At 33.5% G+C, this 19431-nt stretch overlaps 1 protein-coding gene across 1 annotated transcript in view; it reads right to left on the bottom strand.

Moving 5' to 3' along the window:
- Window positions 1–559: 559 nt before the first annotated feature.
- The window catches only part of LOC131855187 (uncharacterized), a 74313-nt gene continuing 55441 nt past the window's right edge, over window positions 560–19431 (bottom strand). The window contains exons 2-4 of the mRNA XM_059206435.1: window positions 6681–6740; window positions 2976–3050; window positions 560–2723 (exon numbers count right to left, since the gene is read on the bottom strand). Coding sequence (XP_059062418.1) covers window positions 1728–2723; window positions 2976–3050; window positions 6681–6740 — 1131 coding nt within the window. The 3' untranslated portion in view covers window positions 560–1727. The remainder of the gene's footprint in view (window positions 2724–2975; window positions 3051–6680; window positions 6741–19431) is intronic.

Here is a 19431-nt window from a genome sequence, read left to right as displayed (position 1 = left end):
CATCCCGTATTTTATCCCCTTTGGGGGTAGAATTAATCAGAATCATTTCTTAGCGGATGACTACGTCATAATGCCAAATTTCAGCCCGATCCATCCAGTGGTTTGGGCTGTGCGTTGATAGATCAATATTTCAATCAGCCACCTTTGAGTTATATATATTTAGATTATTGTTATGTATTATTTTCTCAGATTTTTTTGCTGGGTTATTATTATTAATATTATAAATGAAAAAATAAAGTGTAGACGAATTTCCGAGAAATAGCTAGTATATATTGTAAAAAGAAATTAGACAAAAGTATGAAATCGTGTTTTGATATCATTGGCTTGTGTGAATGCAGATAAAAACTGGATATCTTCCATTGAGGTGTCGACAGATCGTTAACCGTTGTTCCACATTGAATCGATTATATTTTCTGAATTATAGAATCGTTCGTTTTTGTTGTATCAAAACATTTGGCTGATTGTATAAAACATCCCACAGGCTTATTGAAAAGGAATCTAAAGGAAGGAATTCAACAATGGCTGTTTGTTGGAATAATATTTCGAAATCAAAATACAATTTTAATTTGGCAGACATATTTATTTATACTCGTTAAAGTTCAGCTTCATTTATAGCAAGTAATGTTATTTACAGATCGAGTGAAGGTACATTATTAATCACAAAAATAAATAAATTTAATCCCCCTAAACTTACACTACAAGGATTTTGGTTTAAAAAAATCCGTGACATTCATCTTCTTGACACAGAATGAGTTGCTTTACTCGTATCTCTACATGACAAACTTAAGTTATTAGTTAAGTACGATGTTTAAAGCCTAACATCAACTTTAAACAATATGACTACATTCCAATGATTTAACTACGAGACTCAAAACATTGTCATATGATGTTCCTGTAAAATTTCACTTGAATTTCAACTGTAACAGAACGTATTAAATTAAAATTAACATTTCCACTCATATATATGTTTATCCACTGAAGTCCAAGAAAAATATAATTCCTCTGTTTTTACAATAAATGCATCGAATATTTACATATACATACATACCTATATTTATTGCTGAAGAAGACATCGTAAAGTTACCTAGAGTGAGTGCAATACTCACCGAAATTATTAATAGTTTTACATCTATTAACTATTTAACTAAACGATAATATGGACTAGTTGTAAAAATAGGTTCTAGTTAATATTTATAATGATCTTAAAACATGATTTCTATGAAGATTCCGCGGTAAACTCACAAATAATCTGGGAATCAAACATACAAATGATTTCACGTTTTGTATTAGGGTCATCTTATTTACAAGTAGTAGAAATAAATTTTCATTTTTATTAGAAAATTACAGTTTAGTAATTTTTCGCTTAACATATTTACACTGCTAATTTTTCTGGTGTTAACCTTACTGTGTTTCATAAATACATTTATAATAGTTTCACAATTTACAATTCTCCTATGTCTACATACAAAAAATTCACAATATCATATTTATTACAGCAGCATGTACAATAAGTATATTCTGAAAAGTTTTTAGGCTGACAAACACAAATATTTTCACAATTAAACTTTAGAATAGTTTGTTTCATATGTTCTTTTTTATTTATTGAGTATCACATGTGAATCAAATCACTTAGTCCGATTGTTTTTGTTTCCACATACAGAATTGTTTCAAAATCTTTAGGAACTGAAGGTGCGGTCTTCGACAGACAGCATATCAAAGCTGTGACGTCACACAACCACATCACGAGCGGTGGCATTATTGGAAGCTTCTGGAGTTAGCACTGGTTGGAAGCAATGTGCTGCTGGAGCAAAATCCTCTACCAACTTCCGTTTAAGGACAGAAGATGATCCTACGTACACATTAGTACCTGGAAACGTACCCCGCCTTCTCCGCCTCCACACGATCGCGGCAAGGACCGCCAGTCCAAAAGCAATCATGGCTGATAAGCAGCCTAATACTAATTCTGAATCTGGAGCTCTTTCCGGAACTCTTTCTCCTCTCATTGAGCTAACTAATACTGACATTAGGCGATCTCCGTCACTGACTTGAACGTCTTGAACACTTTCAGTAGACACTCTTTGGGCACGGCTTGTGTCTATTGTCATAGTTTCAGATCTTTCATTGTCTACGCCTGGAGTACGAGACACTAATTCCACTTGTATATGGTAAACTGTGTCAGGCCACAGAGACAATGTGACACGAGTTGAGTCTGTGAAAAGGTTTCCTTTTAAACCTCCACCATCAACTTCCCAAGTCACAAGATATACACCTCTTGCTATTCTAGGTTCCCATGCTATTTCTCCAATTACAAGAACTTTTTGGTGTATAAGAGATATTTCTTTCAAGGTCCATTTATGTTCATCGTGATTTGATGTATTTGTATCATGTGCCACCCAAGTTTCGTCTGGACTGTAGATAGTCACGAGGCCTTGAGGATCTACTACTAGGACCCTCAGGAGAGCGCCTTCGTTATTAGAAGGTACTCTTGTTGCAAGTGCTTGAGTTTGTATTATTTGTCTCCAGGGACCTTCCGCTGCCCGGCGCATCACAACGTACACCAGAGGAGCCGGCCGCGAGGCAGCTCTGGGTGCAGGTGGTGGCCAACGAGCTAATGCCCCGCTGACCCTCATCACACCCTCGCCTTTGGTGTGAATGACTGGTTGTGTCTGCGCTTCTCTTGCTGCTTCCGTGTGGAATTCACACGCAACTTTGCAGCCCGGGAACTGTAGAAACAAGAAACGTTGTTTAATTTTATATATTCTAATATTAGAAATGTAAATGTAAGTTTGTTTATTATGTCGTCAAATTTGTTTCAGCTTTTCAAGAATTATTTGCTCATTTCAAACTACTAGGCTAAAATGGAGTTGTAATGATAATGTAGTGAGCATAAGTGAAACCATAAGTAAAAGTAGAGTAGTATATAATGTAAAAAAATATCAAAAGCCAAAGTTTAGTGACAAATGTAATCAACTTACACAAATATCTTTTTCATCACAAACTGCGCCCCAAACTTGATAGTTGGACTGTAGCAGCTCACAATTCTCCCAACACTGAAACAAAACGACATTATAAAAGATCCATAAAATTTGGACGAGCATTTCATGTGTTTGTCACAAACATAGCCACTCATGATTTATTATAGAGGGTCATTAGGTACAAATGGGCAGTACAGTGACGGTAACAAATTCAAAGCTTCACACTCAAAGAACGAGAACGAACACTTCAAACGTAACGAGACTTTTTTTGTCAAATTAGTCAAAGTTATCGGGTGGTCGGGTGGCGACTTGGTAGATACAATCGTTTGTCATTACTTTCGGAATTGGGACAAGCTCGTTAGAATGCCTCGATGGAACGAGGACACATCTAGAAGAGACACGGACTTGTTACTCCTGCAGACATTTCCTAACTTTCCTTTTGAAACTCTTAAGTAGGCGATCTAATTCAAATTGAGACCATTCATCGTACTTTCCTCGTAATTGTGAAAGTTTTTGGAAATCCCACTTATTAAGAATTCAATATGTTCTCAAAACCAGTGTATATCTTTACATAGTATAAAACAATAACGCCGTCGCATCTGATCGTATCTTTTAAATCTTTTAAATTACGCACCGAATTTTAATGCATTTTTCAACAATAGAGTGATTCAAGAGGAATATTTATCTATATACTACATGTAAACGCTTGGGTAGCCGATACGGGTAGCTAGTGTAATATAAATGCATTAGCATTTTTAATAGATTTGTCTTATGTAAGTAAATGATATCTATTTCTATTTTCATTGTATCTAATTATAGTGGATAAATTCGATAAATATTGTTTGCAGTAACCACTACATATTTTTTTAACAAAACCATTAAAGTAAGTAAATTGTAATTAAAAAATACCTATAGATTTATGATAGAATTATACGCATTAAATGTATTAAATACATATAAGAATTAATGTAAATCCCTGGTTTTACCTACATAACATTTAAAGATTATATGTTATTCTGATGCTATTGTTGCTGCAAACTCTGCACATTTTTATATGTTTATATTTCTATAGATTTTGAATATCTTTTCTTTATAGAATAGTCATATATTTTTTATTGACTTTTTGCCTTACAACCGTTTGTACACGTATCTTCATTATAAGTATTTACCATTTCCTATCCATTGTTTGATTTACATCACACATACAGTCCACTCTATCACCAACATTTTGGTCCTATTTCAGTAGAAATCCAACATTTTCATGTTACAGCTATATTACTGTAAGGTTTCATCAAAATCCGTTCAAAAGAAGTTTTTGCGTGAAACAGATGTTTGTTCCCTGATCGATATATCCATCCATACTCAAAAACCTTCGGCTTTATATTAGTAAGATAATTTATATGTATTATTACAATTATATACACCATAATCCGTAGTACGTCGGATAATAAAGATAATCTTTAAAACGGATTTATCAGATTCCCTCCGTCGATCTCAATTACCAGCCGTGAATTATGAGGCACTTCTAGCCGATTTCGGGTACTGGGGCTACTCAAATGCAGCATTTGTCATTGGGAATACTCATTAGTTGGAGTTGACGTTAACTTGACGCCCGTTCTCGACTCAGTAAGCTTTAATAATTATAAGAACCGGCTCGGAGCTGAGTTATTAATTACCAAGTATTGACAAAACGTTCTGTACTCCCGATCCTGGCTTTTGAAGATATTTTGTTGATTTTACTACTTACATATACCGGTTGAAGAGAGTTTGAAGTTCTTTTGTTTTTTTTGTGTAGTTTGGTTTCGTTTGTGTCTGTATTTATAAAATCATTTGTTCTGAATGACAAATATATATTTACAAACAGCAAAAGTACTATATCTGCTTTATAGACTTATTATACTAAATTTTGTTCTATTGATAGGTCCGTATAGGTGACTTTATTTTTATTGCAATTGTTGAATTTATTTTTGCTAAATTGCTTCAAATTTTTAGCTGTTAATCGTATAATGTTAATCGTTCATACAATATATTAGTGATGTAGTACATCACAATGTACCTATTCCAATAAAAGATCCATTTACTTTTTTTAAATGATATTTGTTTGTGTTGGCAGTACATTTTTTTTATGTTAAGGATTTTGGGTTATTGTCAGGGGTGACCTGAAGCACTGCGACCTACATAGATCAATTGCGCTTGTCCTTTTTCTAAGTTTGTTACCTAGGCCCATCAGGGACAAGAATTGAAAGATATTCTTAGGAGCGATGGTTTTTATCTCCTCAAGATATAATGTATACTTTCCAAAGGAGATATTTCGCTTATTAATAAGTGGGCTACAACCATGTGGGATGTGTAAAGGCGTTTCCTCTTCTGCTTGGCACAATAACATATAAATCTACTATATTGATAATTAAGTAATTTACATTATACGTTATAGAAGTAATAATAAATATAGAATGCTTTTTACTGCAACGTTGTCATATTTATTTAATATCTTATATTCTCTTTGCAATGACTTGAAGTTTTGTTTCAAAGTTGACGTTTAAAAGATTAACAAAGTTTGAACATACAACTCGTAACACGAGAATTTATGAGGAAGTACATACCTCCTGTCATAAACTGTATCGTGCTCTGCTACTCCGTTGGACGTAAATAGTAAATTTGTTTTAATCATACATGGTAGATCGCTGCAAACTTATAATGCAAACGGAATAAGTTCAACGATGTGCGAACGATTTAAAATGAATTTTATATTTCACTGCTCACTGGATTTCAATTACGAGAGTGAGGATAAAATTTTCTATTACAAACATAGCGTTACTAGCTGCGCCGCGTAACTTCGTCTGCATTACACTTTCTTTACATTTATCATGTCATATCATATGTCACCCAATTTACATAAACTCTTTTAAATTATAGGCTGTATGTTATTCTGCTGTATAAGTTATATTACTGTAAAGTTTTATTAAAATCCGTTCAGTAGTGATTGCGTCAAAGAGATATATCCGTTCATAGTCACAAACTTTCGCGTTTATAATATTTATAAGATTTATCTGAATTATACTGAATTAGACAATATCCTGTACAAAGTATATACTATCCTAAAGACTATTGCTAGCCATGTCACGTTGACCTCCACGTAGGTCACCCTGGAAATCATCGTGATAAATTCCTGGTAAATTTACCACGATGGACTAAGTGATATGACATCATGCTTATCTGATCATCCTCCACTGGTGCCCCGCCAGCGTTAATGGTTATCGCAGGCAAAATCTATACTACTCTATTAAGAGAGAAAATTGGACATTATTAAGAGATGGATTCTATAAAAATGACTGTAGCCACTGCACAGATTTAAGATTTCTTCAATTTGAACGACACTAGTTTAATATTTAGGTGGATTAAATACTTAATCATTGATTGAAACAGTTTCTTCATTTCTATCGCATTTATCACTATTTCTATAAGCATAAGGTTCTTTATTACAACATATTTATAACATTAATCGTTCATATCATTGATTTGATTCTTCACTCCAGATTATTCGGTCATTGGCCTCAGTGATATCATTTAAAAATCAATTCTGTACTGTCACATAGTCGATACCACTCTGTATCTATTTATCCTTATCACACTTACTACGAGAGAGCAAGATGCGAGACGTATCTTGGATTTCTTTTAACGATACAAAACTATTCGAACACTCACCATAAAACAGTCGGGGCCTTGCAAACACGATGACTCCCCACCGGGCCGCGGCGCCGCAAACTGCGAACAAACATACAAAACGTCAGTCATATCTATTTTATTATAATTGTATAGAAATTTACAAGTTTCAATTATAAATAAAGTTGGTACAAGCACAAACATTGTTGCCCGGTAGATTCTTTAATTCATAAGTTTGTAAGAAGCGTTTATGAGAAAATCTTTTTTTTTATTCTTTTATTAAGGATCACCAACAATTGATACATTCATTTTTTTTATTTTTGCGTCCTTGGGTTATTTTTAGATGCTAAGGCCAGTTACACTGCGACCTGTATAGATCTATTGTGCTCGCCCTTATTCAAAGTTCGCTACCTACCCGTGAAGGACAAGAATTGAAGGATATTCTTAGGAGCGATGGTTTTTATCTCCTCGAGATATAGTGTATACTTTGCAAAGGAGATGTTTCGTTTATGTATGAGTGGGCTACAACCACATAGGATGTGTAGTGGCGTTTCCTCTTCTGCTTGGTAAAATCTACAGATTGATGTTAAGCTAAGTCATGTGCTTATTCAGTTTGTAGTGTCCAGTGTAACAATATGATGGGATGGGACCCTCCCAGTCATGATGCATATATTGTTACATTCATACAAATATACAGTTTACAAGGTTTCTTAAAGGCCGGCAACGCGCACGTGATATGCTTAGTGTTTCAGGCGTCTATAGGCTACAGTAACCATTTACCACCTGATGATGCATATATTGATACATTCATACAAATATACAATTTAGAAGGTTTCTTAAGGGCCGGCAACGCACACGTGATATCCTTAGTGTTTCAGGCGTCTATAGGCTACGGTAACCATTTACCATCCAATAAGCCTTATGCTTCATTGCCACCATCGTAGTACAAATAAAGAACATAATCATCATTACGTAGTATAAAATAAAGTCGCTGTTGCTGTCTGTCCCTATGTATGCTTAAATCTTTAAAACTACGCAACGGATTTAGAAGCAGTTTTTTTAATAGATAGAGTGATTCAAGAGGAAGGTTTATATGTATAATACATGTACACCCGTGCGAAGCAGGGGTGTGTAGCTAGTTGTTAATATTCAATCTAGTCCTTTCAATACAAAATTATAGTGTACGATAAATAGTTTTTATCAAAACAACTCTTTAATTCGGAACTTACAAAGAGGTCTGTTTAATTATTCGACGCCGCATCGATACATTATTCGTTATCTCACTCGAGAGGGTTTTATGTCCGAATGAAAAAAAAAGACGATAGGTATATGTTCGAAGCGAGTAACCAGTTTAATGTATTTGATAACAGAGACAGGCATCTGGGTGCAACCGCTTTAATTGCCAGATACCATTGCCAATGTCGAGTCAGTAGCTCAAATGTCAAAGGTTTTTGAGTTACAACTTCAAGTGATATTTTAGTTTGAAGAGTGTATCCTGCTAATATTGTAAACGTGGAAGTTCCTGAGTATGAAGGATGGATGGATGTTTTTTCTGATACTCATTTAGGCAAAAACGATTAAGTGGATTTTATTGAAACTTTATAACAATATATAGTACAGAGCAGAGCATATATTTCAAGACACACACACATACACTCACACTCTCTCTCACACACACACTTACACACACACATACACACACACGCACACACACTCCTACGATTACACTAACCTACTTAAATTGTAATATATCATAACAAACTCACTTAAAGTACACCTCAATATGGAAGAGGACACTGACTTCTGAAACACAGGTATTTTCTATACCTACCTCAGAATTCAGGGACTTCATAAATTATTTGTATTTGTAAAAAATATTAGACAATAAAGATAAAGAAAGTAATATATAGTTACAGATATTTTTATTCGGATCATAGGTCATGTAAATTTGTTACAAAAAATATAATGAGAAATATATCTGTGCACGACGAACCTCTTTGTATATTATTTATGTATTTTGTCTATTGTTTTATATAGAAAAATATATATAACATTGTCCTTCTTGTTTTGCTAACTATTATACTTTTGTACATAATATTATATTATTGCTTCCTAAAACTTGTGTTTGCATAATTATATCTACCAGCCACATATATATATAGTCCTTCGTTTACAATACCTATGTCATACTCGATGAGTATAATATAGAGCAGATTGTTTAAAGCAAATATAAGTCACCAATGTAAGTAATATTAATTAAACTAAAAAATAACAACTAAATACAGGCATATGGGTGCGGTTCGGCTGCAACCGTTTTAATTGCCAGATACGACACTGTCGAGTCAGTAGCTCAAATGTCAAAGGTTTTTGAGTTACAACTTCAAGTGATATTTTAGTTTGAACAAGAATATAACTTACTAATATTATTATCTTGGAAGTTGAAGATTATATGTGAATAAATGACTGAGTTTGCATTTGGGTTTAAGGAGCTAACATGTCTCGTAGAAATTTTTGTCACACGTGTAGTGTTTGAGACAGATAAAAATAGTATCTTAATAATAATATAAATCTGAAATTTTGTGAGTGTGCATGGATAAGTGGATGGTATCGGACCGGAAGACGCAGCGTGGGAAGGCCTCCAGCAAGGTGGACCGACGATCTGGTCAAGATCGCTGGAAGGCATTGGATGCGAGCAGCGCAGGACCGATCGTCGTGGAGATCTTTGGGGGAGGCCTATGTCCAGCAGTGGACGTCTTCCGGGCTGCGATGATGATGATGATGATGATCCATCCACACTCACAATATTTCAGGATGATGGATGGTTGGATGTTACTCTTTCATGCAAATACTTCTAAACAGATTTTAATGAAACTGAACAATAATATAGCTTATACATCAGAATAAAGGCTATAAGTTTCACGTGGGCACAGCTAGTTAATAATATTTTTATTGTGTATTATCATGTAAAGTTGTTACAAAAAATATATTGGGAAATATATATAGGTCATACTCGATGAGTATACTATAGGGCAAATTGTTAAAAGTAAATATAAGTCACCAATGTAAGTAATATTAATTAAATACAAGCACAACTGTACACAATATGTCTAATGATTATGTATTTAAGAGTATATACTGTTTAGTTACCTAATGATAATAATGAATCCACAACGATTCTTTCAAAATGAATCGTTGCGGTTTTGAAAGAATCGTTGAGTAGACAAAGTCCATCTTATTCATTTGCAATTATGAAGAAATCCTACATATAGGACTTGCCAAAACTGTATAAATCTAGTTGAAACCACGTCACATTCCATTTCCATGTTTCATCGTTCGATAACCTCGGTGGTCTAGCGGTTTAGCAGACGGCTTTACATCCGATGGTTCGATTCCTCGCACGGTACACACATTTGTATTCATGAGGATTGTTTGTATCGCTCTGAGTGTTTTCTATGTGTAATATGTATGTGTTTACGGAAAAAATATCAATTTATTTGTATCAGTTATCTAGTACCCATAACACAAGCTTTAACTAACTTAACTTGGGTCTAGATGGCGCTGTGTGAATTGTCCTGAGATTATTATTATTATCGTTATAATTATATAGTCTTATATCGCGAATCCAGCATATATTTGATTTTTAAAACTGTAGCGCTCATTTAATAATTTCCTCAGCGGATATTAATATTGCTTCCAAAATTGCTGCTTATTTTTCTTTACCCAAGTTGCTCATTAATTAAATTGATGTATTTTGAACTTTGTATTTTTCTTATAACAGTATATATTATTATACTGTTACAATAATGGGAACTTTTACCAGTTGTTAAAACTGGTATAAATAACAAGTACACATAACAATTTGCCTTGCAGGGAAACTGAGCTAAGTAGATATTAGGTACATCTTACCTATACATAATCATATCTATAAAAACATACTATTTCGCATTTTTATTAAAAACACACGATTTTATTAGGAATATCTCTTTAGATTGTTAGTATAATAGACATTTTGTTTTATTTATACATAACTTAAAAGCCACGGTCTTAACAGTGGAGCTCTTTACACTTTCCACGATCTTCCATCATGCTCTTTAAAGGCTGATACGACGCGACTCCAATTTTGTCTTTAATTTGCTTTGTAGCCGTGCCTTGGTTTTCCACTACCCCTTTTACATTCTACTTTTTCTTCAATAATAATTTTAATAAATTGATTATTAATAATGAAGTGGGCTGATGATTATGATGAGGATGATGATGATGATGATGATGACAATGAGACAAAAACATGACCAGGAGCCAGAATATGACGTCGATATAAATTAGTTTACGAAACAATCCGGCCGGCATGGCAATAGTGAGTTCAAACGTATTCTTATAATAAAAGAATCCAGAAGCCCAACAATAATTGATTATCATGATAATGATAAAATAAAATAAAATTAAGAAGTCTCTCGTTGTAGATGTTGATTCATAATCTACAGTTTTAAACCAAACTCAAAATCTATTACACTCTTATGATATATCAAATCTACGGCCAATTCGGAGTGCTTTCGACCTAAGAAGAGCTGACAAGAAACTCAGCTCTTATTCTTTTAAATGAGCATGTACACGAATACATTACATAACATTCCGTTCTTATAATTTCCAACAATAGTGCATAAAATCAAGCTGTCGACCATAAACAACATGAAACGCTTTAGAAAGCAGAACATCAAACAAAGAGTAGCAAAGAAAACAAAATTACTCTTTTAGGTCAGTATCATTGCGGCTAATGATGCCAATCTGTGGCAGGGGCCATCAAACGGCTCCGGCCGCCCGTTATTACATGTAATCAACGTAATTTTTCACACAATTTATTTTTTTTGGAAGCACTACTCAAGAGTGTTATTCCACGTCAACTAATGATAACAAAAAATAGATAGACCCACTCGTGTACTGCGCTTAATGCGTCACGCGCTAAATTCCTTATAAGCGAACAGATTTATGGCAATAAATAATATAAACTAGACTAGCAAGCAGACCAGTAACAAGTAAATACATTTGAAGAAACTGCGCGAAGAGATGTAGTCTTAAATTAAAAGAAGCTTTATGAAAATATTACAGTCCCAAATGCTATCACGAATCTATTCAAATAACATAATTATTTCAAAATAAAGCACTTTGAATAGCTATTGGTATATTTAGTAAATCTAATTGAAGTATCTATTTGTTATAATTATTAGCTTTTCACAAAATACACTTTAAAGTATATACTTGTGATTGCATCACAAAAAATCTGATCTGTTTGTTTGTCAAGAACAACACTCTTGCACACACTTTTGCACTCGCAAATGGCTGGACTGATTTTGACGGGACTTTAACTTGCAGATAGTTAATATTATGCAAGTAAGATAGGCTACATTTATTTTAGAAATTTTAGTTATTTTAATAAAAAAATAAATATTATGCGAATGAAGGGCAATAGCTAGTTGATGCAATAAATAAAATACAATTTTACTATAAGTTCAAAATGCTTTATAAATAAACAAAATTAATTGTAATACAAAGTCAAAATTTATGTTAAAGTACAAATAAAGAAATATTATGTTCACGTTTACTTTAGAAGACTAAATGATATGAAGTCACATGAAAGTCTTAAGCAAACTCCAAAGTGTTTACTTATCTACATTGAACAATAGTGTTGACATTACCAAATGTCTAGTCCAGACCTAAAAGATAGTACTGAAAACAAAAACTTTTCCAAGGAACACAAAGCAATCAACTTTCGCCTTTCCAAATACGCCAACAAAGAACTTTTAACCAATTCAATTATTACAATTGTATCGCACGACTTCGCCTCGAAGAGTTTTGAAATATGAAAGTTAAACAAAACAAAACTGGTGAATACTTCGGCAAATGTAGAGGGAAGTGAGTGAATAATAAATGATGGTCATTGAAAACATGGCTCGCCGAGTGGCCTTGTATTTGTGTTAGATGCCGCCGAAGATTAAGCCTTTGTTAATCAAACAACGTTTATTGAATATTATTTAATTAATCTTTCGTATTTGACTTCAGATGCCATCGAATAGAAAAAAGCTTGGTTGAGAGCTAGTAGATTCAATTACGCAATCGTTTGAGGTCAAAGTTAATATAATGACTACTTCACCGTGAATTCAAATTGTAATGGTATTTATCACATATTAAGCCTTACTTCACCTTAATAAACCATTAACACCTCTCAGTTGGGCACAGGTCTGACCGCATAATTGGAAGATATAATTTATGTAATCGCAATTTTGTAAGGTCAATAACCGTCTATATTACATTTCACAAATATTTCTATGTACATAACAATATTATCATAACCTGCTACTCATAAATATACACATACTATCTTACTGTACTATATGTAACAAATAATGCAAAATTTTCCAATTTTGTAGAACATACTTCTATTCTAAACAATGTAACTTATAGTCGTTTCACCAACTATTTATTTTACTTGGATGCATACGCTCTTGTAAGCAATTTATTAAAGCTTTACTTAGTGTAATTTTTTTCGCCCTATTAATAAAACAAAATGTAATAAAAACTATAAAGATCAATGAACTAACACATTATGAAGTAATACTAAACAACTAAAACGTATATACTAAGCGGTCATTTCCTAAAAAAGAAACAAAGTATTACGTTAAACGTTACTAACATGCTTCAAAGCGATTATTCTAAGTCGCCTGTTAACCCGAATAGAAAATTAGGGTTCAAAGATGGATTATATTATTCAAAGCAACGCAGGATACTCGCATACCAACACTTAAAAGTTTACAAAATCCATTAAAGATAATCGTCCGCTGGGCTCGCCCCGGGCAGCGCCTGGGCAGGAACTAATCGATCGAAGTGCACACATGGTCGTTTACAATCAATCCATCAGCGTTTGTGTAACGTAACTACCGATGATCTTCATTTATCATTTTATTTTGTGGGTAGCGGGCATTCGCTCTTGGGGGTCAAATCGAAGGTCCGTTGAATAAATGCCACAGTCTTACGAAATGCGATATGTAAACAACTTTTTAACGGTCCGACTCGCTTCTGGATTTAATTACTTGTGTAACGTTTGGGAGTGCTCTAAACAATTTCCTATTTTCAAATAGAATTTAAGCTTCAAAATGGGTGGAGATTGTGGTAAATACATTCAGTTTTACATAAATAATTTATCTGTCCTCTAAAGCAGCAGCAATAGTTCCATAGTATATCCCTACAATGAATATAATACTTAGAAATATTTGTAAAGTTGGTCAGGTATCTTTACCATGTCTAGTTTTGTAATAACGACGATTCCGCGAATAACTCTTAAATATGCCAACTCAAACACCCACGCCTAGTTTGGAGGCATCAATTAAGCACTATCAGAAATTGCGGATATTATCAACAACAATAAACAATGGCAACTGCGACATTTACATGTTACAGAGATACAAGCAAAAACATTAAACACCTAACAGCCTCCCGGGGTGGAACAAGAGCATGAATTATGATTTCGCATAAAGATAAAATACAATCTAAGCTAGCGCCGAAATGGCGAAGAAAAAATGTAATTTTCTCACGAGGATCTCAGAATTGAAACGAGAATTCGTAATGGAAGAGTTAGATTAAAATGCACGTAGAAAAAATGATATATCATTTGTAACCAACAGTAAGAAAGCAATCATATTTTTATATTTTCAATAGTACAAGAATATTAATGGCTCATGATCAACTAAAAAAGAACGGGTGAAGACATATTCATTACACGAATATTTGCAGGAGCAACACCAAACCTTTCTGCAAACTATATAGGAACTCTTTCCGAGAAATACATTATCCTCAGTGCTGGTAGTTTGTTATTTTATGTGATCTTCTGTAGGTAAACTCAATTACTGGTCCGTTTTTACAAGTACAAATTGAATTCCACCGAACCATGGCTCTGAAAGTAGGTTGCAGAATTGTAGATGGTAGATCTCCACAAATGTGGAGAATTGGATACGTTGTAAATTGTTCAAAGATTTTGAAACATACATATATGTTTTAAAATATATTAGTGAAATGTACCATAAAATGGTATCGAAAACTAACAATCAAGAATAATAAACCTATGTTACATCGTAAAACTAAGAGAAAAACAACATTAACAGATATAATTAAATTATTTTACAACTTAAGAAACAACATTTGCTTTATTTACGGCACGAATTGAACAATGCTTGGATGTAAACTATACGTGTACAAGAAAAGTGTACGTCGTCATAATAAACGATTAATGAAAAATGTGTCCCTGATGGCAATAAAAGATGGCACTGCCATCATTAGGGCCCGGCTGCCATATGAATTTTTCATGAAATATGGAGTCGCGGAGGCGTTGGCATAGCAAGAATGTACCAGCATCGGTATTATTTTCATCGTCCCATACCCTTCTCGACTTTTTGCTCGATCCAGAGGAGCCGCGATTTTATCTCCTTTAGAACAAGTCCATAAAATGTCATTGGACGTGCGTGATTGAGAATTCATTACGTTCTGTAACAATGTCCCAGTTAATAAGAACGTTTCGATTAGGTGCAACACTTAGACTTTTATCGGGTGGTGAAACGATTCTCAAAGCACGCCGAGCGATGTGTAAAACCATTTACTTATTATGAACGCATCCTGCCAATTTACTTTATTGATGTTGGATTATAGCATCATTAAGTTTTTATAACCGATACTATTCTGACGTACCGCCCATAATTATGACTATGTGAGTCCTTAAACTATTTTTAAATTATACAACGACGTTAAAATCTGCCCCAGTAACAAAAGGACAGGGGCCTATTACCGGCTCAATAGCTTGATTGGTACCCGCAAAACTCATAAATCTTAAAGTGGTTTTTGAACAATTTATAATGTAAAATATGGAAATTGTTGCAATTAAGTGAAATATTCATGAAGTAATTACGTCTCGAGATAAAATTGTTGGTACGAGCGTTGTGTACTCGCACGGAAAATAATAAATCTTTATTTGCATTTAGCAACTGTACATTCTAAAGGCTGATTCTTACTGATTGAACGACGCGGAAGTGCGTTTATAAATAGTAAACAACATACAGAATTTCGTTTAATCGCAAGCAGTGGTCAATTTGCTAATCATTCATCATTTGTCTTAATATCTTAACCATATTTTTTATCACTATATAGAATACCAACACAATGATGGGTTGTGACAAAATAATAGTTTCTTACTTAAGAAAGGTCCAAGATATAGACTTTCCACAACGCCTTTCACCGTGTATGACTCTCCCCAATTACATATATATTTTAGATTATTATCATTAGATTGCTTTTACTCATGTTGGGCAGGAAACATTAGAAAATATATGATAAAACATATTGTAGTTATACTGATATAATGACACGAAATATAAAGAGCAATATTAACAGTACTATATAAAACAACGTAATGTACTATATCTGTTAAGGAACATTCATTGTTTGAACATAGTCATCTCCCGTTCCGGTCGAGCGGCTTAACTTGCACAAAATCGCGCCTTACAATGATATAAATGGTCGCAAACACGTACCAAATTTGATCATGCAGCGAATAAATTAAATGGGAACACAATCAAGGATTAAATTACTGGTTCATTGTACCTCCCACACGAGGGACGGGCGTTGCGACATGTGTACGCCAGAGTCTCTCGCGTTTCTAGGTGCTTTAACATATAATGGTATGGCACATTGTAGCATCGAGCAAATAAAACGGTGCTATAATTTCAAATCATATGGACAGAGAATGGGTGTGGACGGCTCTCTCATTGTGTGGAAATGATGTAACCGCTATTAAAAGTGTGGGTTTGTATCCCTTGAATATTTCTTGCAAGAAAGACGTCGGTTCATATCTGTATTTTATATCTCGCCGGAGACAATAGGGTACACTTCCAACAAGAAACCCGCTCTCGCTTTAAGTGGCCGTTGTATTGCAGCATTCGAGTCCATATGTTCTGGAATAGCTATTAAGCTGTTAAATTGTTATAAAATAATATCTAATTCATATATTAAATTGAATAACATATTTGCTCTAGATGTGAACAGTACCATAGAGGCAAAATTTACATTCTACATAAAATTTTACTCTTACACGCTAGTTTCATATAAGTAGAGGATAAGTTTGTTATCAAATTTTAATGAACTAATTAAGTAATATTAATTATTAAATGAATAGCATGTGGTTAAATAATTTAACAAAATTAATTTTAAAATTAGGAGTTCATTTTTATTATAGTTTACGTTTTACTAAATGTTCAATAATAGTCATTGTATTAATTTATTGCATAATAAGTTATATCACTTAATAAATCTTAAATACTACAGATTTTTAAAATGGAGCGTTTTTATAATATTGCACTCATACCCACCTATGCGTATTAAATCTAAATATATATAACTCAAAGGTGACTGACATAGTGATCTATCAACGCACAGCCCAAACCACTGGACGGATCGGGCTGAAATTTGGCATGCAGGTAGATGTAATGATGTAGGCATCCTCTAAGAAAGGATTTTGATAAATTAAAATAGGTTATGAAAGTACTATAAAGTCGCAAAACTATACCTAATAATAATACTTCTTAACGCGAGCGAAGCCGCGGGCAAAAGCTAGTATAATATAAAACTTTTGAAACGAACGCAAATCTCAAATGTAAGCAAATCCGCCTACACACAACGAGCAGTAACATAAAATATATCAACGGTGTGACAAGCAACAAAACGTCACAATATTTTAGTGCAAACAAGCCTGTTTCTACCAAAAATGATTCATTAGAAACACGCAGTGACAAATTTGCTATTAACTCACCTAAAAATGCACGTACACAACACGGAATTCTCGATTCGGTATTTGTAGAACGGCACTATTATTCTAATGCTGTAATAAATAAAAAAAACTATGGACCAACTGATTTTATAGTCGACATCGTGCACTGTCACAGATGAAACAACGGTGATAAATTCAAATAGTTTATGTTAAATAAAACGGCTATTTTTATGGTGCTGTAAAACGTTTTGGAATTAGTAGTTCAAAAACAATATTTCGTCTGTACCGTAAAGTCTACGATTTATTCAGTTTGCAGCAGTTTGTGGACAGTAAACGCATTGGGTCTGTTGTTCTCCTGTTAGTAATAACCGGTAACCGTTGGTGGCTATAATTTTAGCATTTAATTTTCTAAAGATGCATATTATTTGAGTTGGAAACTAAGAGAAAATACATGTAGTCTTGACTATTAATGTCTAATAACGTATTGTATGAAGATTATAAAGTATCCAGGATTCAGTACTGAAGGTGTGGTTATTATGTAAATATATAACTCAAAGGTAACTGACATAGTGATCTATCAACGCACAGCCCAAACCACTGGACGGATCGGGCTGAAATTTGGCATGCAGGTAGATGTTATGACGTAGGCATCCCCTAATAAAGGATTTTGATTAATTCTACCCCCAAGGGCATTAAATAGGGAATCAAGGTTTATATGAAACTTTGTCAATTTTAAACCGATCGGGCTAAGATAAGGCTACTATGACGTAAGCATCCCCCTAAGAAAGGATTTTGATAAATTCTACCCCTAACGGGATAAATTTACGCGAGCGAAGCTACGGGCAAAAGCTAGTTGAAACAATATGCGTCCACTTTGATATTCCTACTGAGGCGATTAACACACGAAGTGATATCGTAGAACGCAGTCAACAAGTTCACAAGATAAGGTACGCGGTAAGATATATCTACTTGTGTATAAAGAGTAGTAGTTCTTTAATCTTTTTAACATTGTTATTGGACACTATGTTATATATCTTTTTTATTGTCTATATTTTTATAATATTATATTGTTTTTATATGAGATAAGTCAATTTAATACAACTATCATATATCGGCGCCGTTTTCTTTGCTCGTCGTCTTCACAATTGTCTATTTACATAAATATGTTATTATTTATTACATATCGAGATATTATTTGCATCTATAATAATGATATCCTTTTTAGAATCTTTATGTGTAGTTTCTCAATCTAGCGAATTACCTGCCATTTTCTCTATACAATATAATAATTATATCAGAAATTGTTATAGGGACAAATACTTTATCAGGTGCAGTTTTTAGCAGTGGATAGAGTGGTTCAAGACGAAGGTTTATATGTATACAGCCGTGTGAAGCAGGGGCTAGCTAGTCTTAATCTTAATAATTAACGCAAAAGTTTATAAGTATGGATGTCTGTTACTCTTTCACGCAAAAACTGTTGAACGGATTTGGATGAAACTTTAGCTTATGCATCAGAATAACATATAGGCTATATTTTATATTAAAATACACCGCGGGCATAGCTAGTTGTATATAAATTTGCTTCTATATTTTTTTTTACTTTATTACTTTTTATGTTTTTCTTATAACATGAATAATTTTGCAATTACAGTATACATCATGTATTTACAGATGACAAAGAAGGAAATCACGCAAATAGATGTATGTCAATACAACAATTTCTGATATAAATTATAACGATATATATATTATTGACACTAGAACACATTAAATTAAACTAGCAGCATGTGTATATGTACACATACGTTTATATATATATACACACAACCACAACAACATAGTAAAACAAATATAAACTAATATTATATATTGCTAAAGTATATTTGCTAAAAAGGACGCTCAGCGTAGGTATAGCTGCAGCCGAAGCTACAGCTCTGTTATTCAGCGAAGACCTTAGGGTAAACTTCATAAAACAAAATTGTAGAAAAAATA

The sequence above is a fragment of the Achroia grisella genome, unplaced genomic scaffold, assembly GCF_030625045.1.
Source record: "Achroia grisella isolate CSIRO2021 unplaced genomic scaffold, CSIRO_AGI_Agris_v1 utg1062, whole genome shotgun sequence".
NCBI classification, from domain to species: Eukaryota; Metazoa; Arthropoda; class Insecta; order Lepidoptera; family Pyralidae; genus Achroia; species Achroia grisella.
The sequence above is the reverse complement of the archived record's forward strand: the minus strand, read 5'-3'. Positions and strand labels throughout refer to the sequence as shown.